General features: G+C 43.3%; 1 protein-coding gene across 2 annotated transcripts in view; it reads right to left on the bottom strand.

The window, feature by feature from the left end:
• The window catches only part of ogfod3 (2-oxoglutarate and iron dependent oxygenase domain containing 3), a 126,611-nt gene that overhangs the window by 50,171 nt on the left and 51,946 nt on the right, over positions 1 to 24,494 (bottom strand). For both annotated transcript variants that reach the window (XM_070857614.1, XM_070857615.1), the window contains exons 5-7: positions 18,480 to 18,544; positions 16,524 to 16,580; positions 10,167 to 10,320 (exon numbers count right to left, since the gene is read on the bottom strand). In XM_070857614.1, the coding sequence (XP_070713715.1) occupies positions 10,167 to 10,320; positions 16,524 to 16,580; positions 18,480 to 18,544 (276 nt within the window). The remainder of the gene's footprint in view (positions 1 to 10,166; positions 10,321 to 16,523; positions 16,581 to 18,479; positions 18,545 to 24,494) is intronic.

The raw sequence follows: 24,494 nt of genomic DNA, 5'->3' as shown, positions 1-24,494 counted from the left end.
CAGCTCCTGAAACATGGTAATAACGTTCTCACATAGGATAAAAGCATCATGGATGCTACCTGGATCATTGGCATTCACTGCCATGATCCAAAGCAGATCGTCGCAGACGAGCTGCACATTTAGGGAATGGAACCTTTTCCTGTTGCGATAAACCTCGGAATCGACCAAAGGTGTTCGCAAAGCGATGTGGGTGCAGTCGATTGCACCCTATACCTTTGGGAAGCCAGCAATTCTGGAGAACCCCACAGCCCTGTCTCGCATTACCTGCGTGGTCATAGGGTAATTGATAAACTGGTCCCTTTTGGCACACAGTGCAGCAGTCACCTATTGAATGCAGCAATGTGCGGCGTGCTGCGAGATGCAGCACATGTCCCCAGTTGCTGCTTGAAACAAGCCAGAAGCATAGAAGGCAAGTGCTGCAGTGACCTTCACTTCCACAGGTAGGCCAGTCCTCCTGCCACTTCTTGGCTGATTAGCTGGCAGATCTCGGTGATGACCACCTTTCTAAATCGTAGCCTGCAAATACAGTCTGCCTCACTCAGGTGTAGGTATGAACTCCTGTCCCGGTAGATTCGATCAGGGTATGGCCGCCTCCCCATCATTGCCCGAGTGATCTGGTTTCTGCGATGGTGGCGTCGTATCATCCGTTGCCTCTTCCTGACATGCATGTAAACCAACCTTACTACATGATGCATAGTAAGATTTGCACCCATAATTCTTATTCTTAATTTTGTTATTCTTGTTACTGTGAGACAGTACTTACTGAAGCACACACACCTTTGCTGGGTGACGCCCTAGTAGAACATAGAAACATAGAAAATAGGTGCAGGAGTAGGCTATTCGGCCCTTCGAGCCTGCACCACCATTCAATAGGATCATGGCTGATCATTCACCTCAGTACCCCTTTCCTGCTTTCTCTCATACCCCTTGATCCCTTTAGCCGTAAGGGCCATATCTAACTCCCTCTTGAATATATCCAATGAACTGGCATCAACAACTCTCTGCGGTAGGGAATTCCACAGGTTAACAGCTCTGAGTGAAGAAGTTTCTCCTCATCTCAGTTCTAAATGGCCTTACCCTTATCCTTAGACTGTGTCCCCTGGTTCTGGACTTCCCCAACATCGGGAACAATCTACCCGCATCCAACCTGTCCAGTCCCGTCAGAATCTTGTATGTTGCTATGAGATCCCCTCTCATCCTTCTAAACTTCAATGTATAAAGGCCCAGTCGATCCAGCCTCTCCTCATATGTCAGTGTGTTCATCCCGGGAATCAGTCTGGTGAACCTTCGCTGCACTCCCTCAATAGCAAGAACGTCCTTCCTCAGATTAGGAGACCAAAATTGAACAGAATATTCCAGGTGAGGCCTCACCAAGGCCCTGTACAACTGCATTAAGACCTCCCTGCTCCTATACTCAAATCCCCTAACTATGAAGGCCAATATACCATTTGCAATCTTTGCCGCCTGCTGCACCTGTATGCCAACTTTCAATGACTGATGAACCATGACACCCAGGTCTCGTTGCACCTCCCCTTTTCCTAATCTGCCACCATTCAGATAATATTCTGCCTTCGCCCCCAAAGTGGACAACCTCACATTTATCCACATTATACTGCAAATGCCATGCATTTGCCCACTCACCTAACCTGTCCAAGTCACCCTGCAGTCTCTTAGCATCCTCCTCACAGCTCACACTGCCACCCAGTTTAGTGTCATCTGCAAAGTTGGAGATATTACACTCAATTCCTTCATCCAAATCATTGATGTATATTGTAAATAGCTGGGGTCCCAGCACTGAGCCCTGCGGCACTCCACTAGTCACTGCCTGCCATTCTGAAAAGGACCCGTCTATCCCAACTCTCTGCTTCCTGTCTGCCAACCAGTTCTCTATCCACGTCAGTACATTACCCCCAATACCATGTGCTTTGATTTTGCACACCAATCTCACGTGTGGGACCTTGTCAAAAGCCTTTTGAAAGTCCAAATACACCACATCCACTGGTTCTCCCTTGTCCACTCTACTAATTACACCCTCAAAAAATTCCAGAAGATTTGTCAAGCAACGGACCACACCCTGATCTGCGCGCATGCGCAACACTAAGCTCTGTCTTGATGGAGAGAAGACGCACAGCGATTTATGGCACTAAGAGCTTTTGCCGAAATGTGTATGTTTGCTGATGAGTTGTGCTGTCTCCGATGCACAGTTCGGAGTGCATGCTGGCAGGATCGCTCCCTCAGCCGGATAGAAACACAGGAGCTAGGCGCCTGGATTCCACCCGCCCCACCATGGGCTTCTTTACAAGTGGAGCCTGTGGGGGTGGGGGGGGAGGGGGGTGAAATCCAAGTGTCGAGCTGTCCAGCTGAGGAAGCGATCCTGCCGCCGGCTGCCCGGCACTCCTCGGACCCGTGCCTGGAGCCCCGTGAGCAGAGATTCAGTGGAGGGGTGGAACGCAATTTGCCCATTCCCAAAAACATTCCTTGAGAAAAATTAATTTCCGAGTTATTTTCTGAGTTCCCTCTGCAAAAATCAGCATGAATTTGTGTTTTAAATTGTCTTCTTCCGTCAATCCAAAAATTCAGAACTATACTCGATTTACTTAAGCTAACGTGAAGTTTTCTGATCGGTACTTAAGGCCACTGAACGCCGCCCTGAAAAAAAATTGGTGAAAATCGGTGAAATGGCCAAAAACGGCACGGTTTTCAGGCCAAATGGCCAAAAACGTTTTCACCTAGACCAGCGCTAAAAATTCTGGCGTACAAAAAATCCGGCACTGACAGTCACCGCCAACATACAAACTTTGAGGAAAGTTGCAAAATCAAAATTGTTCCAAAAAAATCAGCGGCCACCAAAAAAACAGCACCCAATGGTACCGAAAATAAAGCCTCTTATCTACATAGCCGAGTGAACACAACTCGAGGACAAAACAGGATGAAACACAACTCAAAACCTGAACATGGAATTTGATTGCAGATCCTTGAGATTTACATATAAATAGAACATGAGCTGATGAAGAATTTGAATGATCAAGAGAGAAGAACTGCTCACAGCACAAAAAACATCCTGAAAATTATAATTATGTGTTACCCTTTCAGCGCATTACTTAGCAATTCGAATATTAAATGGTGCAATTTGATACATGCTTATAAAGTCATAACACCAATTCATAATTATATCTTTGACACATATACAGACAAAGACGTCATGAAAAGCAATGAGCAGAGGGCTGTGTGATAAAGAAAACCTGAAATGTCTGTAAAATTTGGAATTTGTGTGTGCAGAAATAAATAGATTAAATCATCAGGCTGAATATGTAACCTTCAAAATTGTTCGGTGCTAATGCTATTCATTAGCAAAATCAAGTAAAACCTGCACATTCTGCTTTGCTCAAAAATCATGGAAGAAAACCAGTTGATGAGCAGCAATCACAGTGAAGACTGTCTCTAGAAATCCCAATTACCCTTGACATTAATGTTTCTACGTCAGGGTCAGTATCTCTGACATTCGTAATCATGTACTGCATGAAATTCAGGGACATTGAACGCGATACCACTTTTAACATTTCTTGCATTAGTTTCTCAAATCACCAAACGCTCTGCTAGCTTTGACATGCACTGCATTTGCTAAACAACATGAAGCTGAGTAGTTCAAAAACACTGGGGTTGAAAATCAGGGTCCCTATAAGGCCTGTATCCGCCGTTTTGCAGCGGCCATGCGGCGGAATCGAGTGGCCGCCGCGTTGCAGTCCAATGGCCACACCGACCCAAATTCAGGTCAGGGATTTTTCGGCCTGTCCCCAATTCCGCCCCACTGTTGATGACCGCTGCAAGCTCGTCATCAAATTCATGCACCGCCGCTCTCCCGCACCTGAAGAATACTGTAGCCCATATTTAGGGGAAAAAATTGTTGCCCCGCCACGCAGTGCCCCCCAACAGCTTTCTCCGTCGGTGCACCCGAGTGCGTGTGGCCCGGCAGCGCAGCAGCCTTTCAAGGGGAGGGCCCACTGCTGCGGCTGCCATGTTATTATTTTTGCCAGTCGACTTCCCGATCGGCCGGCAAAATATTGTCCCCGGGTTCGGCTGGGTTGCCGAAATCCTCCCTGGTGGCCCAGTGGCCAAAGATAAAAAATGCTGCGTTCTCTCTCCTTTAACGGAGGAGAGAGCGTGGTGACGCACACACCTGTAACCTCACCACTGCTGAGTGTTAGCAGCGGAGACTCGATCCCACCCCGACTTACGCCCCTCAGTCTGACTTACCACCGCACCTCCGCCCCCCCAGTATGACCGACTTCCGGTCCAACGTTAAAAAAATTACTAAGTGCCGAAAAGCAATTGCGAGTCCGCCTCAATGCACCAGACAGGAAAACTAGGTAAAAAATCATAGGTGCGCCAGCTTTTTGGTGTGCCTGAACTTCGGCCGCATCATGTTACTAGAATTACCAAATTTTCAAATAGTATGTATCTTAATATACTTCACTCTTTTTAAAGGCCTTCAAATACTGATATCTGCTTTTTGTTTTATTTTGAATTTAAAATCTGCAAATTGCAATGATAGTTTATGTAGATGGTTGCGAGCTTTTGCAGTTGGCTATCTTAGTTCAAATCTTTAATTATTTTAAAGAGTTTGGATAATGTTCAAGAATGCATTTTTGACGCATGTAATTTATTCTCATAATTTTGGAGTGAGTTCGCATATCTCGCTTACAAAAACAATTTCCATCAACGTAACCCAAAGCAGCACGTGATCCTGACAGCTTTGCAAATTGTGTCATTAAAAAAAGTGTCACATTCACTCCACTGAATTTTGTGTTCCAATTGTTATATGTCGGATGAGTAAACTACAGATAGGAGTTGAGAAAGGAAAAGAGAGCTACAGAACACATACCCAAATAGATCTTTGTGTCTTGATACATCTTTTGAGCTAAATGGCATTTGACTGCAGCCTTAAACATGGTACTGAATGCAAACATACATTTTGTTGGACATGTTGAACATTGGAATCCAATATGCACACACATATTTTGGCCCAGCCCACTTTTCGGCACACTTACCAGAGTTGCGCCGCTTTTCTCCATTTCGAGGTGCGGCGAAAAATTTCCTTCCCACTTTGGCCACTGTCCGTCCTCTTCCCTGCAGTCACACAGCGTGGCCAGTCGAGTTGGGGGTGGAGCCAGCGTTCTGCGCCGAAAACTGTACCGGGACGTCTGCACATGTGCAGTGAAGTGTCCGCGCATGCGCAATAGCTCCTCGCCCCCAGCCTCTCCGTGTGCTTGCTGCAGCCGCTCTGTGGGACCCGATGCCGGATAGTTGAATCGCACCCACCCCTAATCCCAGGCCGAGTGGCCTCCTGGTGCAATGTCTAAGAGATCGATCGCACCGGGAGGCCACTCAGCCAGGGCTAGGGGCAGGCAGGCAGGAGAACTGTTAATGCTCCTGCCTGGGTGATTTCTAACAGTTCTCCTGCCCGCCCGCCCCTAGCTCTGGCTGAGTGGCCTCCTGCACCGGCTGGCCCGCTGCCTTCCTGGGCCAAGTTTGAAGATGAAGGTAGGACTTACTTCAATTTTTTATTTCTTATTGAATTCTTATTACTTTTTGTTTGCAAGGTTTGGTGGTTTGCAAGGCTTGGTTGTTCAGGTGCTGGCAGGTCCTCTCTGCTTCCCGTCCCATCCTAGGCCGAATGGACGGTCTGCAGCTGGGCAGGACCGGAACCAATGTCCAAGGGGGAGTATTTGCTAGTGCTGTTGGGGAGGGGTTAAACTAGTATGGCAGGAGCATGGGAACCTATGCAGGGAGACAGAGGGAAGTAAAATGGGGGCAGAAGCAAAACATAGAAAAAGGAAAAGTAAAAGTGGAGGGCAGAGAAACCCAAGGCAAAAATCAAAAAGGGCCACATTACAGCAAAATTTGAAAAGGACAAAGTGTGTTAAATAGAGAAGCCTGAAGGCTCTGTGCCTCAATGTGAGGAGTATTCGTAATAAGGTGGACGAATTAACTGCGCAGGCAGCTATTAACGAATATGATATCATTGGGATTACGGAGACATGGCTCCAGGGTGACCAAGGCTGGGAACTCAACATCCAGGGGTATTCAACATTCAGGGGTATTCAACATTCAGGAAGGATAGACAGAAAGGAAAAGGAGGTGGGGTAGTGTTGCAGATTAAAGAGGAAATTAACGCAATAATAAGGAAGGACATTAGCTTGGAATCTGTTTGGGTGGAGCTGCGGAATACCAAAGGACAGAAAATGCTAGTGGGAATTGAGTACAGACCACCAAACAGTAGTAGTGAGGTTGGGCACAGCATCAAACAAGAAATTAGGGATGCGTGCAATAAAGGTACAGCAGTTATCATGGGCGACTTTAATCTACATATTGATCGGGCTAACCAAGCTGCTAGCAATACCGTGGAGGAGGATTTCCTGGAGTGTATTAGGGATGGTTTTCTAGACAATATGTCGAGGAACCAGCTAGAGGGCTGGCCATCCTAGACTGGGTGATGTGTAATGAGAAAGGACTAATTAGCAATCTTGTTGTGCGAGGCCCCTTGGGGAAGAGTGCCCATAATATGGTAGAATTCTTTATTAAGATGAAGTGACACAGTTAATTCAGAAACTAGGGTCCTGAACTTAAAGAAAGGTAACTTCAATGGAATGAGACATGAATTGGCTAGAATAGACTGGCGAATGATACTTAAAGGGTTGATGGTGGATAGGCAATGGCAAACATTTAAAGATCACATGGATGAACTTCAACAATTGTACATCCCTGTCTGGAGTAAAAATAAAATGGGGCTAACCAAGGGAAATTAGGGATAATGTTAAATCCAAGGAAGAGGCATATAAATTGGACAGAAAAAGCAGCAAACCTGAGGACTGGGAGAAATTTAGAATTCAGCAGAGGAGGACAAAGAGTTTAATTGGAGAGGGAAAAAAAATAGAGTATGAGAGGAAGCTTGCTGGGATCATAAAAACTGACTGCAAAAGCATCTATAGATATGTGAAGAGAAAAAGATTAGTGAAGACAAACGTAGATCCCTTGCAGTCAGAATCAGGTGAATTTATAACGGGGAACAAAGAAATGGCAGACCAAGTGAACAAATACTTTGGTTCTGTCTTCATGAAGGCAGACACAAATAACCTTCCGGAAATACTAGGGGACCAAGAGTCTAGCGTGAAGGAGGAACTGAAGGAAATCCTTATTAGTCAGGAAATTGTGTTCGGGAAATTGATGGGATTGAGGGCCGATAAATCCCCAGGGCCTGATAGTCTGCATTCCAGAATACTTAAGGAAGTGGCCCTAGAAATAGTGCATGCATTGGTGATCATTTTCCAACAGTCTATGGACTCTGGATCAGTTCCTATGGACTGGAGGGTAACTAATGTAACCCCACTTTTTAAAAAAGGAACGAGAGAGAAAACAGGGAATTATAGACCGGTTAGCCTGACATCAGTAGTGGGGAAAATGTTGGAATCAATCATTAAGGATGAAATAGCAGCGCATTTGGAAAGCAGTGACAGGATCGGTCCAAGTCAGCATGGATTTATCAAATGGAAATCATGCTGATAAATCTTCTAGAATTTTTTGAGGATGTAACCAGTAGAGTGGACAAAGGAGAACCAGTGGATGTGGTGTATTTGGACTTTCAAAAGGGTTTTGACAAGGTCCCACACAAGAGATTGGTGTGCAAAATTAAAGCACATGGTATTGGGGGTAATATATTGACGTGGATAGAGAACTGGTTGGCAAACAGAAAGCAGAAAGTCGGGATAAACGGGTCCTTTTCAGAATGGCAGGCAGTGACTAGTGGGGTGCCGCAGGGCTCAGTGCTGGGACCCCAGCTATTTACAATATACATCAATGATTTAGATGAAGGAATTGAGTGTAATATCTCCAAGTTTGCAGATGACACTAAGCTGGGTGGCGGTGTGAGCTGTGAGGAGGATTCTAAGCGGCTGCAGGGTGACTTGGACAGGTTAGGTGAGTGGGCAAATGCATGGCAGATGCAGTATATTGTGGATAAATATGCGGTTATCCACTTTGGTGGCAAAAACATGAAGGCAGAATATTATCTGAATGTCGGCAGATTAGGAAAAGGGAAGGTGCAATGAGACCTGGGTGTCATGGTACATCAGTCATTGAAAATTGGCATGCAGGTACAGCAGGCGGTGAAGGCAGCAAATGGCATGTTGGCCTTCATAGCTCAGGGATTTGAGTATTGGAGCAGGGAGGTCTTAATGCAGTTGTACAGGGCCTTGGTGAGGCCTCACCTGGAATATTATGTTCAGTTTTGATCTCCTAATCTGAGGAAGGACATTCTTGCTATTGAGGGAGTGCAACAAAGGTTCACCAGATTGATTCCCAGGATGGCAGGACTGACATATGAGGAGAGAATGGATCAACTGGGCCTGTATTCACTGGAGTTTAGAAGAATGAGTGGGGATCTCATCGAAACATATAAAATTCTGACGGGACTGGACAGGTTAGATGCAGGAAGAATGTTCCCGATGTTGGGGAAGTCCAGAACCAGGGATCACAGTCTAAGGATAAGGGGTAAGCCATTTAGGACCGAGATTAGGAGAAACTTCTTCACTCAGAGAGTTGTTAACCTGTGGAATTCTTTACCGCAGAGAGTTGTTGATGCCAGTTCGTTGGATATATTCAAGAGGGAGTTAGATATGGCCCTTACGGCTAAAGAGATCAAGGGGTATGGAGAGAAAGCAGGAAAGGGTTACTGAGGTGAATGATCAGCCATGATCTTATTGAATGGTGGTGCAGGCTTGACGGGCCGAATGGCCTACTCCTGCACCTATTTTCTATGTTTTGTATGTTTTCTATGTACCTACCTGCGCCGATTTTTTTTACTCTCTGCAAGGATTTTCTCAAGTGGCCACATACGCTGGCCTAAGTAGACTTGGAGTAACTATTAGCAGGCCAAAGTTGCCTAAATGGGCAGAACTGGCGTAGGTGGCTGGTAACGCCCCCTTTTGAGAAAAAAAACTGAAATAAAAAAATCGTAACTAACTCAGTTACACTGGTGCAAATTGATTGGGGAAAATGGGGATTTTTAAGTTACGCCAGAAAAACCAAGTTACCAAAAAAAAACGGAGCAACTCCTGGCCAAAATTGAGCCCAATGTAACAATATTACGGACAAATAAAACAATGGACTGTGTCACCATGCCACTCTTTCAACTCAAAGTAAAACCAAGTATTCCTTTAGAATAGAAGTGGATAGGGGTAGCTGGCATGCATGATTTTGCTGACCAGAACACAATCTCTCCAATCATACACAAGATGTATGGTATATCATCAATTAAATTCCGAAATGAGAAGCATTTCTTTGATAAAGATTTTGATTACATTTGCCTCAACCCAGGTATCTTTAAACAGCTACTACTGTCCAATACCCAACAATACAAAATTGTAGCTTCTTACGTAGGATTGAAATCACAAGTAAATAGCATTATAAGTTATAGGTCTTTGCAAGATCACAGCAGGAACTATGATTACAAATTATATTAATCAAAAGTATGAATGCATTTAAACAACAAAGAAGTGTTTTTTCTCAATTATTCTTTCAGAACTGTAGTTGAGGTTTTTAAATATATACACTCACTTCTCAGGACCAATTCATTAGTGTATAACGTATAAAGGAAACCTTTTACCTTTCTTTCAACGCACATCATTTTCCAATAAAAGCTTTTCACCCCATTCAAAAATTAAAAAGATAATACAAATTGAAGATAATATATATAAATCCCCAAAGCTACAGAAACTCCAAAGGTTATAAAATGAATGTTAGAAGTCATAAATATTGGGAAGATTGAAGCACTGTTTTTGGTCCCAGCCCCAAACATTAATGCAAGCATGACTCCACTTCCACTGGGAAACCGATAAGCAGCAACAATAGGTCATTTATGCCTTTTACACATAACAGTTCGAAGAAAATATTGTTATTTCCACAAGAGTGCAACCACTTCCGTCGTTTCCACGGCAGCATACTTTGTAGTTTAAACAGCACTGCAACCTAAACAATAAAATGGACGCCACAACACATTTCACAGAGCATGAAATATGGGAGGCAGATTTTTCTCTGTATTGCAACACGTAATATGTAAATGAGCTTTAGTTGCTAAATTTTCCAGTCGGTGTCAAGAGATAATCCAATACCTTATCAATGTGTGGATGCCAATACTCATCATGCATAGTCTTGGCGTCAGTATTGTTCATCCGTGAGAAAAAGGTGGGCTTTGTGAGGTGCAGGCGAGTTAAGTCAATCCCAAATGTTTCAGCTATTATTTGCTGAATTCGCCATCGCACATTGCTGCAAAAAAGATCACTTTATAATTAATTTTAAATCATCAAGCTTTTGAAATTTTAAAATTAAATCCTACTTTCCATTAAAAAGATCATCTCTATTGGGTTTTATGTAATGAAGCAGTTTCCTACTTTGTAAATGATCCTTCTAAGTCATTGTATTGAAGGGCCCAATTATTACATGGAAGGAGTGAAAGAATAGAATCAATCAATAAGCTTAAAAAAAACACTGCAGCTTTATTTCTTTCTCCAAGAACATTTTGGAAGGTTGAAACAAATTCCTTTTGCCAGTTGCAAAATTTGGGCAGCTTAGTGAATTTTATTCATAGGTATAAAATGAATAATCTGAAAAAAGTCATTTTCTTTTTCAAAACTACAAGTTTTAGGGTGCAGAATTCATAAAATGTATCTTTTTGAGTTAGGTCATTATCCTTAAAATGGTAGCATTCTTTTGCTTAGTAATATGTGGGTATGATGCACACAAACTCATTAATTATTTCAGTACTCTTAAAAATTCTTCAGTTCTTTCAATGCAAATTTACAGATCAGCAAGGGGACAAAGCAAACTTGGACTAAATATTTCAAATGTCTACACAAGGTACACAGGGTAGTGGAAATCGACCGCAACAGGTTCTGCATGTTTGGTCACTTAAAATTTTCATGACTGACATCAATAGATTTTTGTTAGGCAAGTGGCATGAACAAAAGGTGAGTAATTGGAGTTGAGGACCAATCAGCCATGATTTAATTGAATGACGGGACAGACTCAAGGAACCGAGTGGTTTACTTCTGTTTCCTTAGGCCCAAGTTTCCACATGATTTGCGCCCGATTTTTAGGAGCAACTGGTGGAGAACGGACTATCTTAGAAATCGCAATTCTCCACATTTTTTTTTCTGCAGTTCTATTCAGGTAGAACAGTTCTACTTTGGAACAGAATTTTTTCTTCAAAAGGGGACATGTCCGGCCACTGGCGCCTGATTTGAAAGTTTCCACAGTGAAAACGTACTCCAAACTAAAGTAGAATGGAGCAAGTGAAGATTTTTGTAGAACTGAAAAAACCTGTTCTACACATTAAAAAATCAGGCGCAGGTTACAAATTAGGCATCCAGAACGAGGTGGGGGGGAGGGAAGTCATTAAATTCTATAATGAATCCTTATTTATACTTATACAAATATTATACAAATAAATCCAACCTGAATAAACATTTATAAGCAAAGAAAAGATTAAATAAACCATCTTCCTACCTGTGTGAAAGTGCTTCAGGCAGGCCTTTCGGGACCGAAGGCTGAACGGGCCGGCCCGAGACTTCGGGCAGGGCCCGTCCCCAGCACCAGATTTACAGGTAGGTGGCGTTGGGTTGGGTCAGGTCGGGGAGGGGAGGTTCGGTTCGGGTCGGGAGGGGGGGGGGGAGGGAGAGAGAGAGAGAGAGAGGGAGGGGGGCAGAGAGAGAGAGGGAGGGGGGGAGTGGGAGAGAGAGAGGGAGGAGGGGAGAGGGAGAGAGAGAGAGAGAGGGAGAGGGGAGGGGGGGAGGGAGGGAGGGAGAGGGGAGGGAGGGAGGGAGAGGGGAGGGAGAGTGGGGGGGAGGTCAGGTCGGATCCAGTCCGGGAGCGGGAGTCGGGTCGGGTCGGGTCCAGTGGGGGTGGGGTCGGGTCGGGTCGGGGGACCGGAGCGCGGGTCGGGTCGGGGGGCGGGAGCGCAGGTCGGGTCGGGTCCAGTCGGGGGGGGGGCAGGGAGCGGGAACAGGAGCGCAGGTCGGGTCGGGTCCAGTCGGGGGGGGGCGGGGAGCGGGAACAGGAGCGCAGGTCAGGTCGGGTCCAGTCGGGGGGGGGCAGGGAGCGGGAACAGGAGCGCGGGTCGAGTCGGGTCCAGTCGGGGGGGCGGGGAGCAGGAACAGGAGCGCGGGTCGGGTCGGGTCCAGTCCGGGGGGGGGGGGGCGGAGCGGGAACAGGAGCGCGGGTCGAGTCGGGGGCGGGGGAGCGGCTGTCGGGTCTGGTCGGGGCGGGGGGGGGAACGGGTGTCGGGTCTGGTCGGGGGAAAGCAGGAGCTGGCCGTGGGAGGAGCCTCATTCACGCAGCCCCAGTGAGGCCATTCAGCCAGGGCTAGGGGCTGCGTGCTTCGGGCCCCTCCCACACAGTTCGGCGCCTGGAGCTACTGAACATGCGTGCCCACTGTAGCGCGCATGTGCAGAGGTCCCGGCACTGTTTTCAGCGCAGGGACCTGGCTCCGCCCCCCCACAGCTCATGCTGCGCTGCGCCGAGGGCCAGAGGACCTGCAGGGAGGTGGAGAATACCGAGGATTTTTTTAGGCGCACTTTGTGGCGCGAAAAACGGGCGTCCAGGTCGGGACTGCGCCGTTCTAGGCGCGTGTGGAAACTTGGGCCCTTAGTTCCTATGAAATACAGGCATTTGAAAAAGTAGTTTTCTAGCCTCAAAGTTCATTCCATACTGGTTTACGTGACTTGCACAATTAAAATTTCAAAGATTTTGACAAGATCCATCCCAGTTTATTATGTCACGTATCGTAAACCTGCTTTTTGTACATATCACTAATAATTGGAAATGTTATTAAGTTATTAGAAAGAAACTTGTACAAAGCTTTATTTTTCAATTCATGTAGAAAATATATAAAGGCAGCTTGAAATCTGGTGTAAGCAGTTAAAAATTGAAGCACAGCTGAACCTATCTAGCATGATTTTACATGGGTCAAGTTTGGTTGGAACACAACACAAGCTGTTGAACAACACAATTTTGGAGCTGTGTTTGATGTTAACCAGATTTGTAAAATGCAACAAAACATTGCTTCAGATATCTGGTCCTGCCAATAAACTTGATGTACCAGGCTGACTAGAAAAGAATAGCAACATTCTCTTTCACATTCCTTTCAGCAGTGATGGATACAGCACCATCATTTCAGACTGGAATATAGAGACTAAAGATTTTACAGAACTCGAGAATAATTTATTTTCTGCCTATTTCAATAAGATTATCCTAAAGCCTTCGAAGTACAAAGCCTCCCTTTGCCGATTTGACCAACTGCTTAATTCTACCATTCCATGGGACAACAATCCTAATTTTGTTACATCAATGGTGCCAATGCATCGGAGTTCAGTAACGCACCTTATAAACACTAATTTTCCCTCTCTACTTTTAATTGCTATTCTCCTTATTGTTCTGTCCCTTAACCTTAGTCCTTAAACGCGTTCACAATGGGAAAGATTATTTCTGGAATATCTGCTCGCTGACCTACATTGTCTTCCGGTTAAGCAATGTCTCGATTTCAAAATTCTCATCCTTATTTTCAAATCCCTCAATGGCCTCGCCCCTCCCTGTCTCTGTAATCTCCTCCAGCCCCACAACCCCAGAGATCTGCGCTTCTCTAATTCTGCCCTCTTGAGCATCCCTGATTATAATCGCTCAACCATTGGTGGCCTGGCCTTCTGTTGCCTAGGGCCCAAGCTCTGGAACTCCCTCCATAAACCTCTCTTTCCTCCTTCAAGACGCTCCTTAAAACATATCTCTTTGACCAAGCTTTTGGTCACCTGCGCCAATTTCTACTTATGCAGCTCAGTGTCAAATTTTCTCTCATAATACTCCTGTGAAGCACCTTGGGATGGTTCACTACATTAAAAGGTGGTATATAAATACAAGTTGTTGTTCTTGTTGAATAATCTCCCTACTAGATATAATTTTACCAACAATGCATAGCAATCTGAAACAAATAGAGCTGCACTGCTTAAAAAAAAAGCACAATCCAAACAAGACAATGGAATCTGCTGGCATTTCTCAACGTACGTGGTCTTTTCATGACACAGTCCAAAACATCTGGCCGGATGCGTTCAACTCTTCGATCATAAGTTGCATACTATTGTTTTGCAGCTAATGTCAGAAGGAACACACTTCAATCTTGGCCAGTGGCATGGCACTTGCATAAATTTGTAATAGTTTACTAACTCTCTCACCATCAGACATATTTATAAACCACAAAACAACTGGTCTTGGAAACTATGTAATGGTTACATACAATTCTACATACACTTTTTAAATAAGCTATTCAATTACACAAATGATGTATGGTGGAAGAAACCCCAAGGAACCATTTAGAGGAAAGCAACAGCCAACAAGTCAGGAGCTTCATCAACCATGCAAACCTCATACTGCAAAATATTAACATTAAATAACCTTTAAAACACTAATTTTTACCACATGTTTAGTTACATTTGTTTTCTTCATACATTTCTATCTGGCACAAACCAGAGAAAAATTGATCTTCATTTTGTTGGTCAACGCAGAGTTTAACTGATTTTTCCCCACAGATTCAAGTGTTAATTTTGTTACATTGATATTAGCTCTTTTTTTTAAAATCTGCTTTTACGAAATGATTGCTTGTGAATTAGCATCCAATTAGCAATTAGAAGATTAATTAATCTCTTCCTTTCCTCCTGTCATTGCAAGATAAGAACTTTCATACATATTCGTTATGAAGTTGATCTGACAGCTCAACATTGAGTGGAATTTAAAAAAATAATTATTTAGGTGAATGGCTCACCGAGAGGACACAAAAGTTGAATGGTGTGGGAGAAAAGATCAGGTATCAAGTAGTAGGTAGTGGCAGGCTTGAATTCTCAAAGCTTACTGTGGGAAGTAAAGAGTCTCACAATTTTGATTTCTTAAAGAATACATTCGAGTAGAAGCCTGTGCAATAGTATTGATTTCAACAGAATGGTGATTACTCTTTTAAATTACACTTTTCAATTTTTATAAATGAATTCGACTCGGGTGTAGGGAGCAGCATTATAAAATTTGCAGATGATATGAAGCTTGGCAAAATAGTCGATCATGATAAGGATAAGGATAGTTATCGACTTCAGGATACGGACAGGATGGTGAAATGGGCAGAAACATGGCAGATGGGGTTTAATGCGGATAAGTGTGAAGTGATGCACTTTGTGAAGACTAATATGGAAAGACAGTATAATGTAAATGGTACGATTCTGAAAAGTGCAGATGAGCAGAGAGACCTTGGTGTCTATATACACACTTCCTTAAAAGATAGCAGGGCTAGTTAATAGGGTGATTAAAATAAACATATGAGTTACTTAGGTTTATAAATAGAGGAATAGAATATAAAAGCAAAGAGATGATGCTAGAACTTTATAAATCACTGGTTAGGCCTCAGATGGAGCACTGTGGTCAATTCCAGGCACCACACTTCAGGAAATATTGCAGTAGAAAGGGTACAGAGGAGGTTTACCAGGGACAAGGAGAGGTCACAAAAGTTAGGACTATTCTCCTCGGAACAGAGAAGGTTAAAAAGTGACCTAATAGAGGTTTTCAAGATGATGAGGTTTTAATAGAATAAATAGGGAAAAAATATTTCCTCTGGTGAATGGGTCAATAACTAGATCTCATAGATTCAAAATCATTGGAAAAAGATCTAGAGGGGCGATGAGGAGAATTTGCTTCACTCGGTGTTGTCGGGATCTGGAATGCGCTACCCTGAAAAGGTGATGGAAGCTGATTCCATAAATAATTTTAAGAGAGAGTTGGACAGGTTCTTGGGGAAGAGGGACTTACAGGGTTATGGACAACAGCTCTTTCAGCACAGGCACGATGGGCCGAATGGCCTCTGTCTGTGCTAAGTTTCTCTGATTCTATAACACTGACCACAGTAGCATCAATAAAACAGAGTCAGAAAATAAATGTTGTGATGCAGGTGATGAGGGCTAGAAGTGTGAGAAGATTGCTAATCAGACAACCACCTCACTGAGTTTCATACCATCTGACAGCAGCGATATATCAATATTTAATGCCATTCAATTTTTCTGTTTCCAAGATTTGGAAGTAGGGAACAATCAATAAGGCTCAGGGAGTGGATCAAGTTGGCTCTTACAGCTATTGAAAATCTGAAATTACTGCTACCACAGCTATGGCCGATATTTTGTGCTGCAGATACAATAGGCCTGATAACCTTGCTTAGGCCCTAGAGAGACACGATGATAAAAAGCAACAGATCCACAGATATAAGCAAAGTAATCCACAGGCATCGTCACAAAGAGGTCGAGAGATGAGTGGGAGGAGGGAAAGAGAGAGAGAGAGAGAGAGCGAGCGTGTGAGAGAATGAGACAGAGGTTCATTAATGGACATCCATATATGTAATTATTCTTACTCCTTACATAAGTTGCCGGAATACTTCAGTAGCGTTATCTTACCTGTACAATGTGAAGTCTTCTTCATCAAATATATCTTTTATTTGCTCACCAAAGTACCTGCAAATATAATTTTAAATTAATAGTATGCAATGTTCTTGGTTTAATCTTCATTTGTAGCTATCCCAACCCACATGCTCTCTTCAGATTCAATTTATGCAGAAATTCAAAGCTCTTTATCTAAAGACTATGGGTTAGAGCAGCTTTTGAGTATTTCTATGTGAACGCATGTGTATTTGTGTGTTAAATTTGATTGCCCCAGCTCGACATGGTAAACATGTTTAGAAGTAGCACAATGGTCACAATATTCCAGTTTTATATGAGAATGGACATTAGGCTAAGTCATATATGACAGAAAATATATTATACAGACAGGCTTAGTGCTGCAATTTTATCAAGAGTTATTGTCAGGTTGCCAATGCCACAGAGCTGTGGTACTGTGCCACCTGCTGACTACCCGAATTTTAAAATTTAAATAAAAAATTTATAAAAGAATGACGGATCTTCAAATGATCAATACAGTCCGTAGCTACTATCACATTCCCCAGCAATAAAAATACAATCCAACATAAACCGCATTTACCGACTCGAGGAAAAGAAGCACCCAACGCTTTGAATACGCATTCATTCAATTTCCCAAACTTCTGCAAGTTACTCTCAGTGTATTCAGAGGTACCAAAGCGTTTCAATTGGATAGCCCCCAAAAACGGGCGCAGTGATCGCGATGCGTAATTTAACCCGCGCCTGTTGATTGAAATGCAGGCAGGATGCCAACTTTGTGCTGCCTGCTCATTCCCATCATTCCTGCCTGCAGTCAGCGCTCCCCACACTGTGCATTGGCTGCATCAGCGAGTGCCCAATATCATGAGTCGTCAAGATCAGTGAGTTTATCTTCAAATGCCATATCCTACCAACTGCAATACTCGCCTCATTCACTGCTCAATTCACTACACCCCCAGCACTCACCTACCAACAATTTCACTCCCCAAGTCACTGATTTAAGTTACTGCTAATCATCCTATTGAATTGCGTACTGTATAGGTCTCACTTTTTTATAACAAAAAAGTTTCACTTGGGGATACAGCCTGTTTGTGTCTTAATAATTTTCCTAGAGTGTGGCTTAATTTTAGGACTGCCTAAGGGTGTGTCAATATGTTACTTTAAAATAATACAGGTGCAACGTCGAGAATCTGAACTCTCGGGACCAGGGCCATTCCAGATTTGGGGCTTTTCCGGACTTTCGATCGTCTTTGACGTCACGAATCTGGAAAACACCAGGTTCGGGTATTTCCGGATTTCGGAACGTCAGAAAGGGGGTGGGGAAAAGAGGGGATCCTCGCCGAGGAGCTGTTCGGGTTGCCGGCCCCCATCGATGAGGTCGTCGGGCGGGGCCCCGTCACCAAGGTGTTCGGGCGGGCCCCGCCAAGGAAGAGCTGTTCGGTCTTCGGGCGGGCCCCACCGAGGAGGTGGTGTTCGGTCAAGCCCCGCCGCCAAGGAAACCGCAAGTTAAGTTGAGCGGTGATAAAGTAAGGGCAGCAGCGGCAGGCGAGGCGAGGGGCGGTGAGGCGAGGCCTGAGATTGGGCAGTGGTGGCACCCCGAAGTTGGCAGGGTTGGCGGGTCCGGACTTCAGAGTATTTTATGGATTCCAGACGACTCTACCACCGATCGGTCCGGAGTCTGGATTCCGGAACATTCTGGATTCTCGACACTGTAATAGCCAGTATTACTTTACATATAATCTGCTGTCTTCGGTTCGAGGGGGAAAAGTAAAAAAGCTCAGATTTCCAGTCCTGATCGCCATCCAACAAGAGCTGTTGCAAATGTATGAAGGTAGATGTTTGGGGACAACATGATAAGGCTCCGCTGTGATGCACCCTTCAGTTAAATAGCTTGCTAACACTCACTGTTATGGGGCAAACATGAAGAACTGGAAAAAAAACATAAAGCAAAGATCTTACCTATAGATATTAACAAATTGTTTCCCCATTGATAGAGCTCCAGAGTGCAAATCAAGAATGGAGGCCTGGGAATAGAAAGATAGTACAATAGTAGAATGGTTCCAACATACAGTACAATTCTTACCACCATCTATAAGGCACAAATCAGGAGTGTGATGGAAAAATGTCCGCTTGTCTGGATGAGTGCAGCTCCAACAACACTCAAGAACAAAGCAGCCTGCTTGATTGGCACCCCATCCACAACCTTAAACATTCACTCCCTCCACCATCGACGCACTGTCTACACAGTGTGTACCATCTATAAGATGCATTGCAGCAAGGCTTCTTCGACAGCACCTCCCAAACCAGCGACGTCCACCACCTAGAAGGGCAAGGGCAGCAGGTGCATGGGAACACCATCACCTCCAAATTTCCCTCCAAGTTACACACCATCCTGACTTGGAAATATATTGCCGTTTCTTCATCACTGGTGGGTTAAAATCCTGGAACCTGTTACCTAACAGCTCTGTGCGAGTACCTTCACGACACGGAATGCAACTGTTAAAGGCGGCAGCACACCACCACCTTCTCAAGGGCAATTAGGGATTGGCAATAAATGCTGGCCTTACCAGTGACACCCGCATCCCGTGAATTAATAATTAAAAAAATACATGCCCCTTCCAGTTAAGCTTCGCGTAATTTATTAACACACGACATTTACTGAAAAATATTTTGCTGTCTATGAAGCTTTGATTGATACTTAATTCATTTAGTACCAGATTATAAATAATCCTATCAAATATTTGATACAAATATACCTGCTCGGTCATTCTTAATTACAGAACATGGATAAAAGAAGAAATTAGGTCAGTTCTTTCATTCTTTTAGATGACATTACGGAAATGTAATTTATGCAACATGAAATTAAGGCTCCAAGTTAGAATCAAGCATTTTAGTTAATATAAACAAAAAGCAAAAAAACTGCAGAATGCTGAAAGTCTGAAACATGGACAGAATCTGCTGGAAATACTCAGCAGGTTAGGAGAGAAATTAGCGTTTCAGCTTGGAGCAGGTTTGCTCCCTCATCTGCTGAGTTTTTTCAGCATTTCCTGTTTTTGTTTCCAGTTTATTGAAAGTAAATCAATGGATGCAAGTTCCACAAGTTACCTTCCACCGACAGGTAAAAGTTAGAAACAGCAATCAGAACCACTCCAAGGAACTGAGCAACCAGCCTGTATCCAGAAGTCACTCGAGGTAGATCAGAATGCGTGCAACTCCACAGGACAAAGGGTGCAAAGTGGCTATCGACACTTCAAAATGCAATAGAATGAATGCCCTGGTCTCTGACATCATTCTTAACTACATGCATGAATGGAGTAAAAAGGATATAATGTTAGCAAGTTCAGTTGCAAATCAGACAAAGATATAGACAGTTTCTTAACCGATAAGAGAATAAGGGGTTATGGGGAGCGGGCAGGGAAGTGGACCTGAGTCCATGATCGGATCAGCCATGCTTGTATTAAATGGTGGAGCAGGCTTGAGGGGCCATATGGCCTACTCCTGCTCCTATTTCTTATGTTCTTATGGTCAAAGAGACTATCTGGCTTTGACAGCTAAGGTTCCAGGACTCTGCAGCTGAACTTTGTGCAGCTCTGATGTTCAGTTTGAAGACTAGAGGTTCGATAACAAGAGGGTTTCACAAGTAGAACAGAACAGACACTCGGGATGCCACATAAAACATGCTTCTCATCCCTATCCATAATATATAGAATGGTTACAGCACAGAAGGGGGCCATTTGGCCCGTTGAGCCTGTGTTGGCTCTCTGCACGAGCACTTCAGCTAGTCCCATTCCCCCGCCCTTTCCCAGTAGCCCTGCAAATGTTTTTCCTTCAGGTACTTATCCAATTCTTTTTTGAAAGCCACGATTGAATCTGCCTCCACCACCCTTTCAGGCAGTGCATTCCAGATCATAACCAGTTGCTGCGTAAAATAGTTTTTCCTCATGTCGCCTTTGTTTTTTTTGCCAATCACCTTAAATTTATGTCCTCTGGCTCTCGGCCCTTCTGCCAATGGGAACAATTTCTCTCCATCTACTCTGTCTAGACCCCTCATGATTTTGATACATCACAAATCTCTTTCATTTTATATCTAATTTTAAAATTGTGGACTTCATCTGTCAAAAAAACAACTTCTGATCTCTCTGCTGTTAAAAACAATCTGCTTTTCTTTTACCCCAAACAGTACTTTTAGATATAAATAAAAACAGCAAATGCTGGAAGCACTTAACAGGTCAAGCAGCAACTGCGGTGAGAGAAACATAACTGATGTTTCAGGTCGGTGATCTTTCCTCAGAAGCCTTGTTGGAATGACTTGTGTCTAACTTCCATTCCGTACTATTTTATTCCTTGTACATTTTAAAATAATAAGTGTAGGCCAATAGTTTATTTTTGACTTCATTCAATCACTATATTGACTTTCTCAATTTTCATTTCTCCCAAAAAGACATACTTTCTTTCCAAATCCCTTAAAGTAGTCTTAAATATTCATTGTTAGTAGCGCAGGCTCTTTTTTGCTATAGATTTTTTCAGTGTTTTTGTTTCTTCTCCAATTCATGTCACAGGTATTGATTTATGCCACAGGCATCAGTCGCCCTCCACACTCTGTGCTCTCTCCGCCATTCTTCATGTGTCAGCCTGGACAAGAAAAGGGTCATTTAAAACTTCATACCTGGGCGGTAAGCTGGTAGGGTGGACTGCCCACCCAATTTTCATTCCACTGAAATCAATAAAGCAAAACTCAGTCAGGTTCTAGCAGGTAGGCCAACCACATGAGCATATTATTGCCCAGGCAGCAAAACTGAAAGTTACCTTCGGAGTGTCTGTGCACTATTTGACTTTGGGGTAAATCATCGGCCAACCCAAAGCTGTGACACTTATAGGAACGGGCACTTTCAGCACCAATCGGGTTAGCGAACCACTGCTTCTCTCCCTTTCCTTGCCTAGAGAAACCCATTTCAATGGAACGGAAATCGGGCGGGACCTTCAATAGGCAGGCGATCCGCTCCACCAGATTACTGGAAATTACCTTGTTCTTCTCCAGGCCGAGCCATGAAGCAACGTTCTTCCCTCAACCAATAAGAATGAAAAAAACAATGGATTGGTCATTCATCTCATGGCTGTTTGTGGGCCATTGCTGGTGTAGAATTGGCTGCAGCATTGCTATACTCGCCAGTGATTTTTGTGTCTAATTACACTTCTATGAAACTCCTTGTAATGGACGTTTTTCTGCATTAACGGTGCTCTATAAATGTCGTCGTTGGTGTTGGATGGCCCGGAATCAGGAGGGCTTTTGATGCCAGTGGCATGGATCAATGCCCACAGGAGAGGAAGAGAGAAAACAGATTGCCTTCTCATTGTAGAACCTGCCCAATTTTCTTCCTTGACTTTCAGGTTTGAATCCACCTGCTGTGTAACTACCAATCTTCATTTTACATTTGCCGCTTTACTTCTGAAATTTCAATTTGTTCAGTAGGGTTGCAGTTAAGCAATAGATTGAGTGCAATTATTTTGAAAGGTTGTTTATGAAAGGTAATTCAATGAAAGCCACCTGGTGAGTTTCAAGTTGCACAGTAAAATTGATCGCCTGTAGTATTGAGCAGTCTTGCTCACTTGTCTGAGTTGCTGATACATTATGTGGGATATGAAGCTTGACATTTTACCAGAGGCATGTCTCAACATCATGTATACATTTTTAAAACTGTGTTCATAAGGGCAGAATACCACACTGGGGACTTGCGATAAAATAAAGAATAATTGTAGAAATTTCTCTCTTTTAGAATGACTGATCTCTGGTAACTTTTGAGAGGCGTGATCTTGATTTATCAAAATATTTAACTGGAATCTTTTCATTGTAGCTTGCAGCAAATTAATCTGATATTTACAATGGTAATAGATGCACAGAGTATTACTTTCCTGTCATTTAAAAAAAATGTCCTTCACAGAAATTATTTTTCTTGAATTCCTTAAGCTAAACAGCAGAGATGTTCACATAAGTAATATTCTTTAATTTATAGTATTCTCTGAATGTAGCATCATTTGCAATGTTGTGTCAAAACTTCAGGTGGATTCCCCGCTCAGGCCCGAGTTAAAATTACAGTCGGGTGTCAATGATGTCATCGGGCCACAACATGCACATGTAAAGAAGGATCCTGTTGGCTCTGGGCGTATGTCCTTGCTGCCTGCTCAGGATTGCAGATGTTGCGATCATGGTGGTTTTCGGACAGGTAACAGGCAGGGCGATTTTAACTGCCCAGCTGCCAGGTTGCTGCTGAGCGAGTAGGGTTAAAAATGTTCAATGCTAATCATTTGTTTTCAACCACTGAAAAACTATTTTTACTTAACCAATAATCAAACAGCAAAACAATTAGGTCAAGTGAATCATTCCACTATTATTTCAGCAAATACACCCGAATATAAGAATATATTACAAAACCCAGTTCAACAATGGATTAAGTCTGATATAGTGACCAGTCATTTACTTCGGAAACATTACACAAAGAATTAGAAAGTATGAGGCACATTTATCAAATAAATGAGCAACTATTCCCTGAATATCTCACTGTAAAAGCTACACAACATGTGGTTTGAAAATCCTTCACCCATTGTTCCAAAGGTAAGAAAGATACTGAGCTTTGAAGATAGGTTAAAAAAAAAGTCACTAAACTCCGACAACAAAGCCACTGAATCCAAAGTCTAAATTCATCACCTCCACCGAAAAACACCAAAAGTGGCAGTCTGTTTGTGAAATTACGGTTGTATTCGTCCCAGTGTAACTCAGGAAGCCGACACAAAATATTGTAATCAGGCCAAGTCATTCCATATACAAGAACATAAAAAATAGGAACAGGAGTAGGCCATTTGGCCCCTCGAGCCTGCTCCGCCATTCAATAAGATCATGCCTGATCTTCGACCTCAACTCCACTTTCCTGCTGTATCCCCATATCCCTTAATATCCAAAAATCTATTAATCTCGGTCTTGAATATACTCAACGACTGAGCATCCACAGCCCTCTGGAGGAGAGAATTTCAAAGATTCATCACCCTCTGAGTGAAGAAATTTCTCCTCATCTCAATCCTAAATGGTCAACCTCTTATTCTGAGACTGTAACCCCTGGTTCTTGACTCACTAGCCTCCCTGCATCTACCTGGTCAAGCCCTGTAAGAATTGTGTATTTTTCAATGCGATCCCCTCTCTTTTAAACTCTAGAGAATATACTCATAGGATAATTCCCTTATCCCAGGAATCAATCTGGTGAACCTTCATTGCACTCCCTCTATGGCAAGTATATCCTTCCTTCAGTAAGGAGACCAAAACTGTACATAGTATTTCAGGTGCGGTCTCACCAGGGCCCTATATAATTGCAGCAAGACATTGTTACTCTTATACTCAAATCCTCTCGCAATAAAAGCCAACATACCATTTGCTTTCTTAATTGCTTGTTGTACCTGAATATTATCTTTCAGTGATTTGTGTACAAGGACACCCAGGTTCCTCATTTCCAACACCAACATTTCCCAATCTCTCACCATCTAAAAAATAATCTGCTTTTCTATTTTTCCCACAACTGTTTGGGGGCCTATAAACAACCCCCACCAATGTTTTCTGCCCCTTGCTGTTTCTTAGCTCTGCTCAAACTGATTCCACTTCTTGAATTTCTGAGCTGAGGTCCTTTCTCTCTCCTGTCTTTACCCCATTCTTTATTATCAGGTCAACCCCTCCTTCTTTTCCAATTTGCCTATCTCTTCTAAAAGTTAAGTATCCTGGAAGATTAAGTTTCCAACCTTGGTCACTTTGCAACCATGTCTCCGTAATGGCTATTAGATCAAACCTATTAATTTCTATATGCGCTATTAATTCATCTATTTTGTTGAGAATGCTTCACACATTCATATATAGTGCCTTTAGCTGAGACATTTTTCGATTTTTCCCTGATGTCGTCTTAGTCACTGATGTCCTATTACCTTTGTTACCCTCTC

This window comes from Pristiophorus japonicus, chromosome 16, assembly GCF_044704955.1.
Source record: "Pristiophorus japonicus isolate sPriJap1 chromosome 16, sPriJap1.hap1, whole genome shotgun sequence".
Lineage (NCBI taxonomy): Eukaryota > Metazoa > Chordata > Chondrichthyes > Pristiophoridae > Pristiophorus > Pristiophorus japonicus.
Note: the sequence above shows the minus strand (reverse complement) of the source record. Positions and strands in the feature narration are given on the sequence as shown.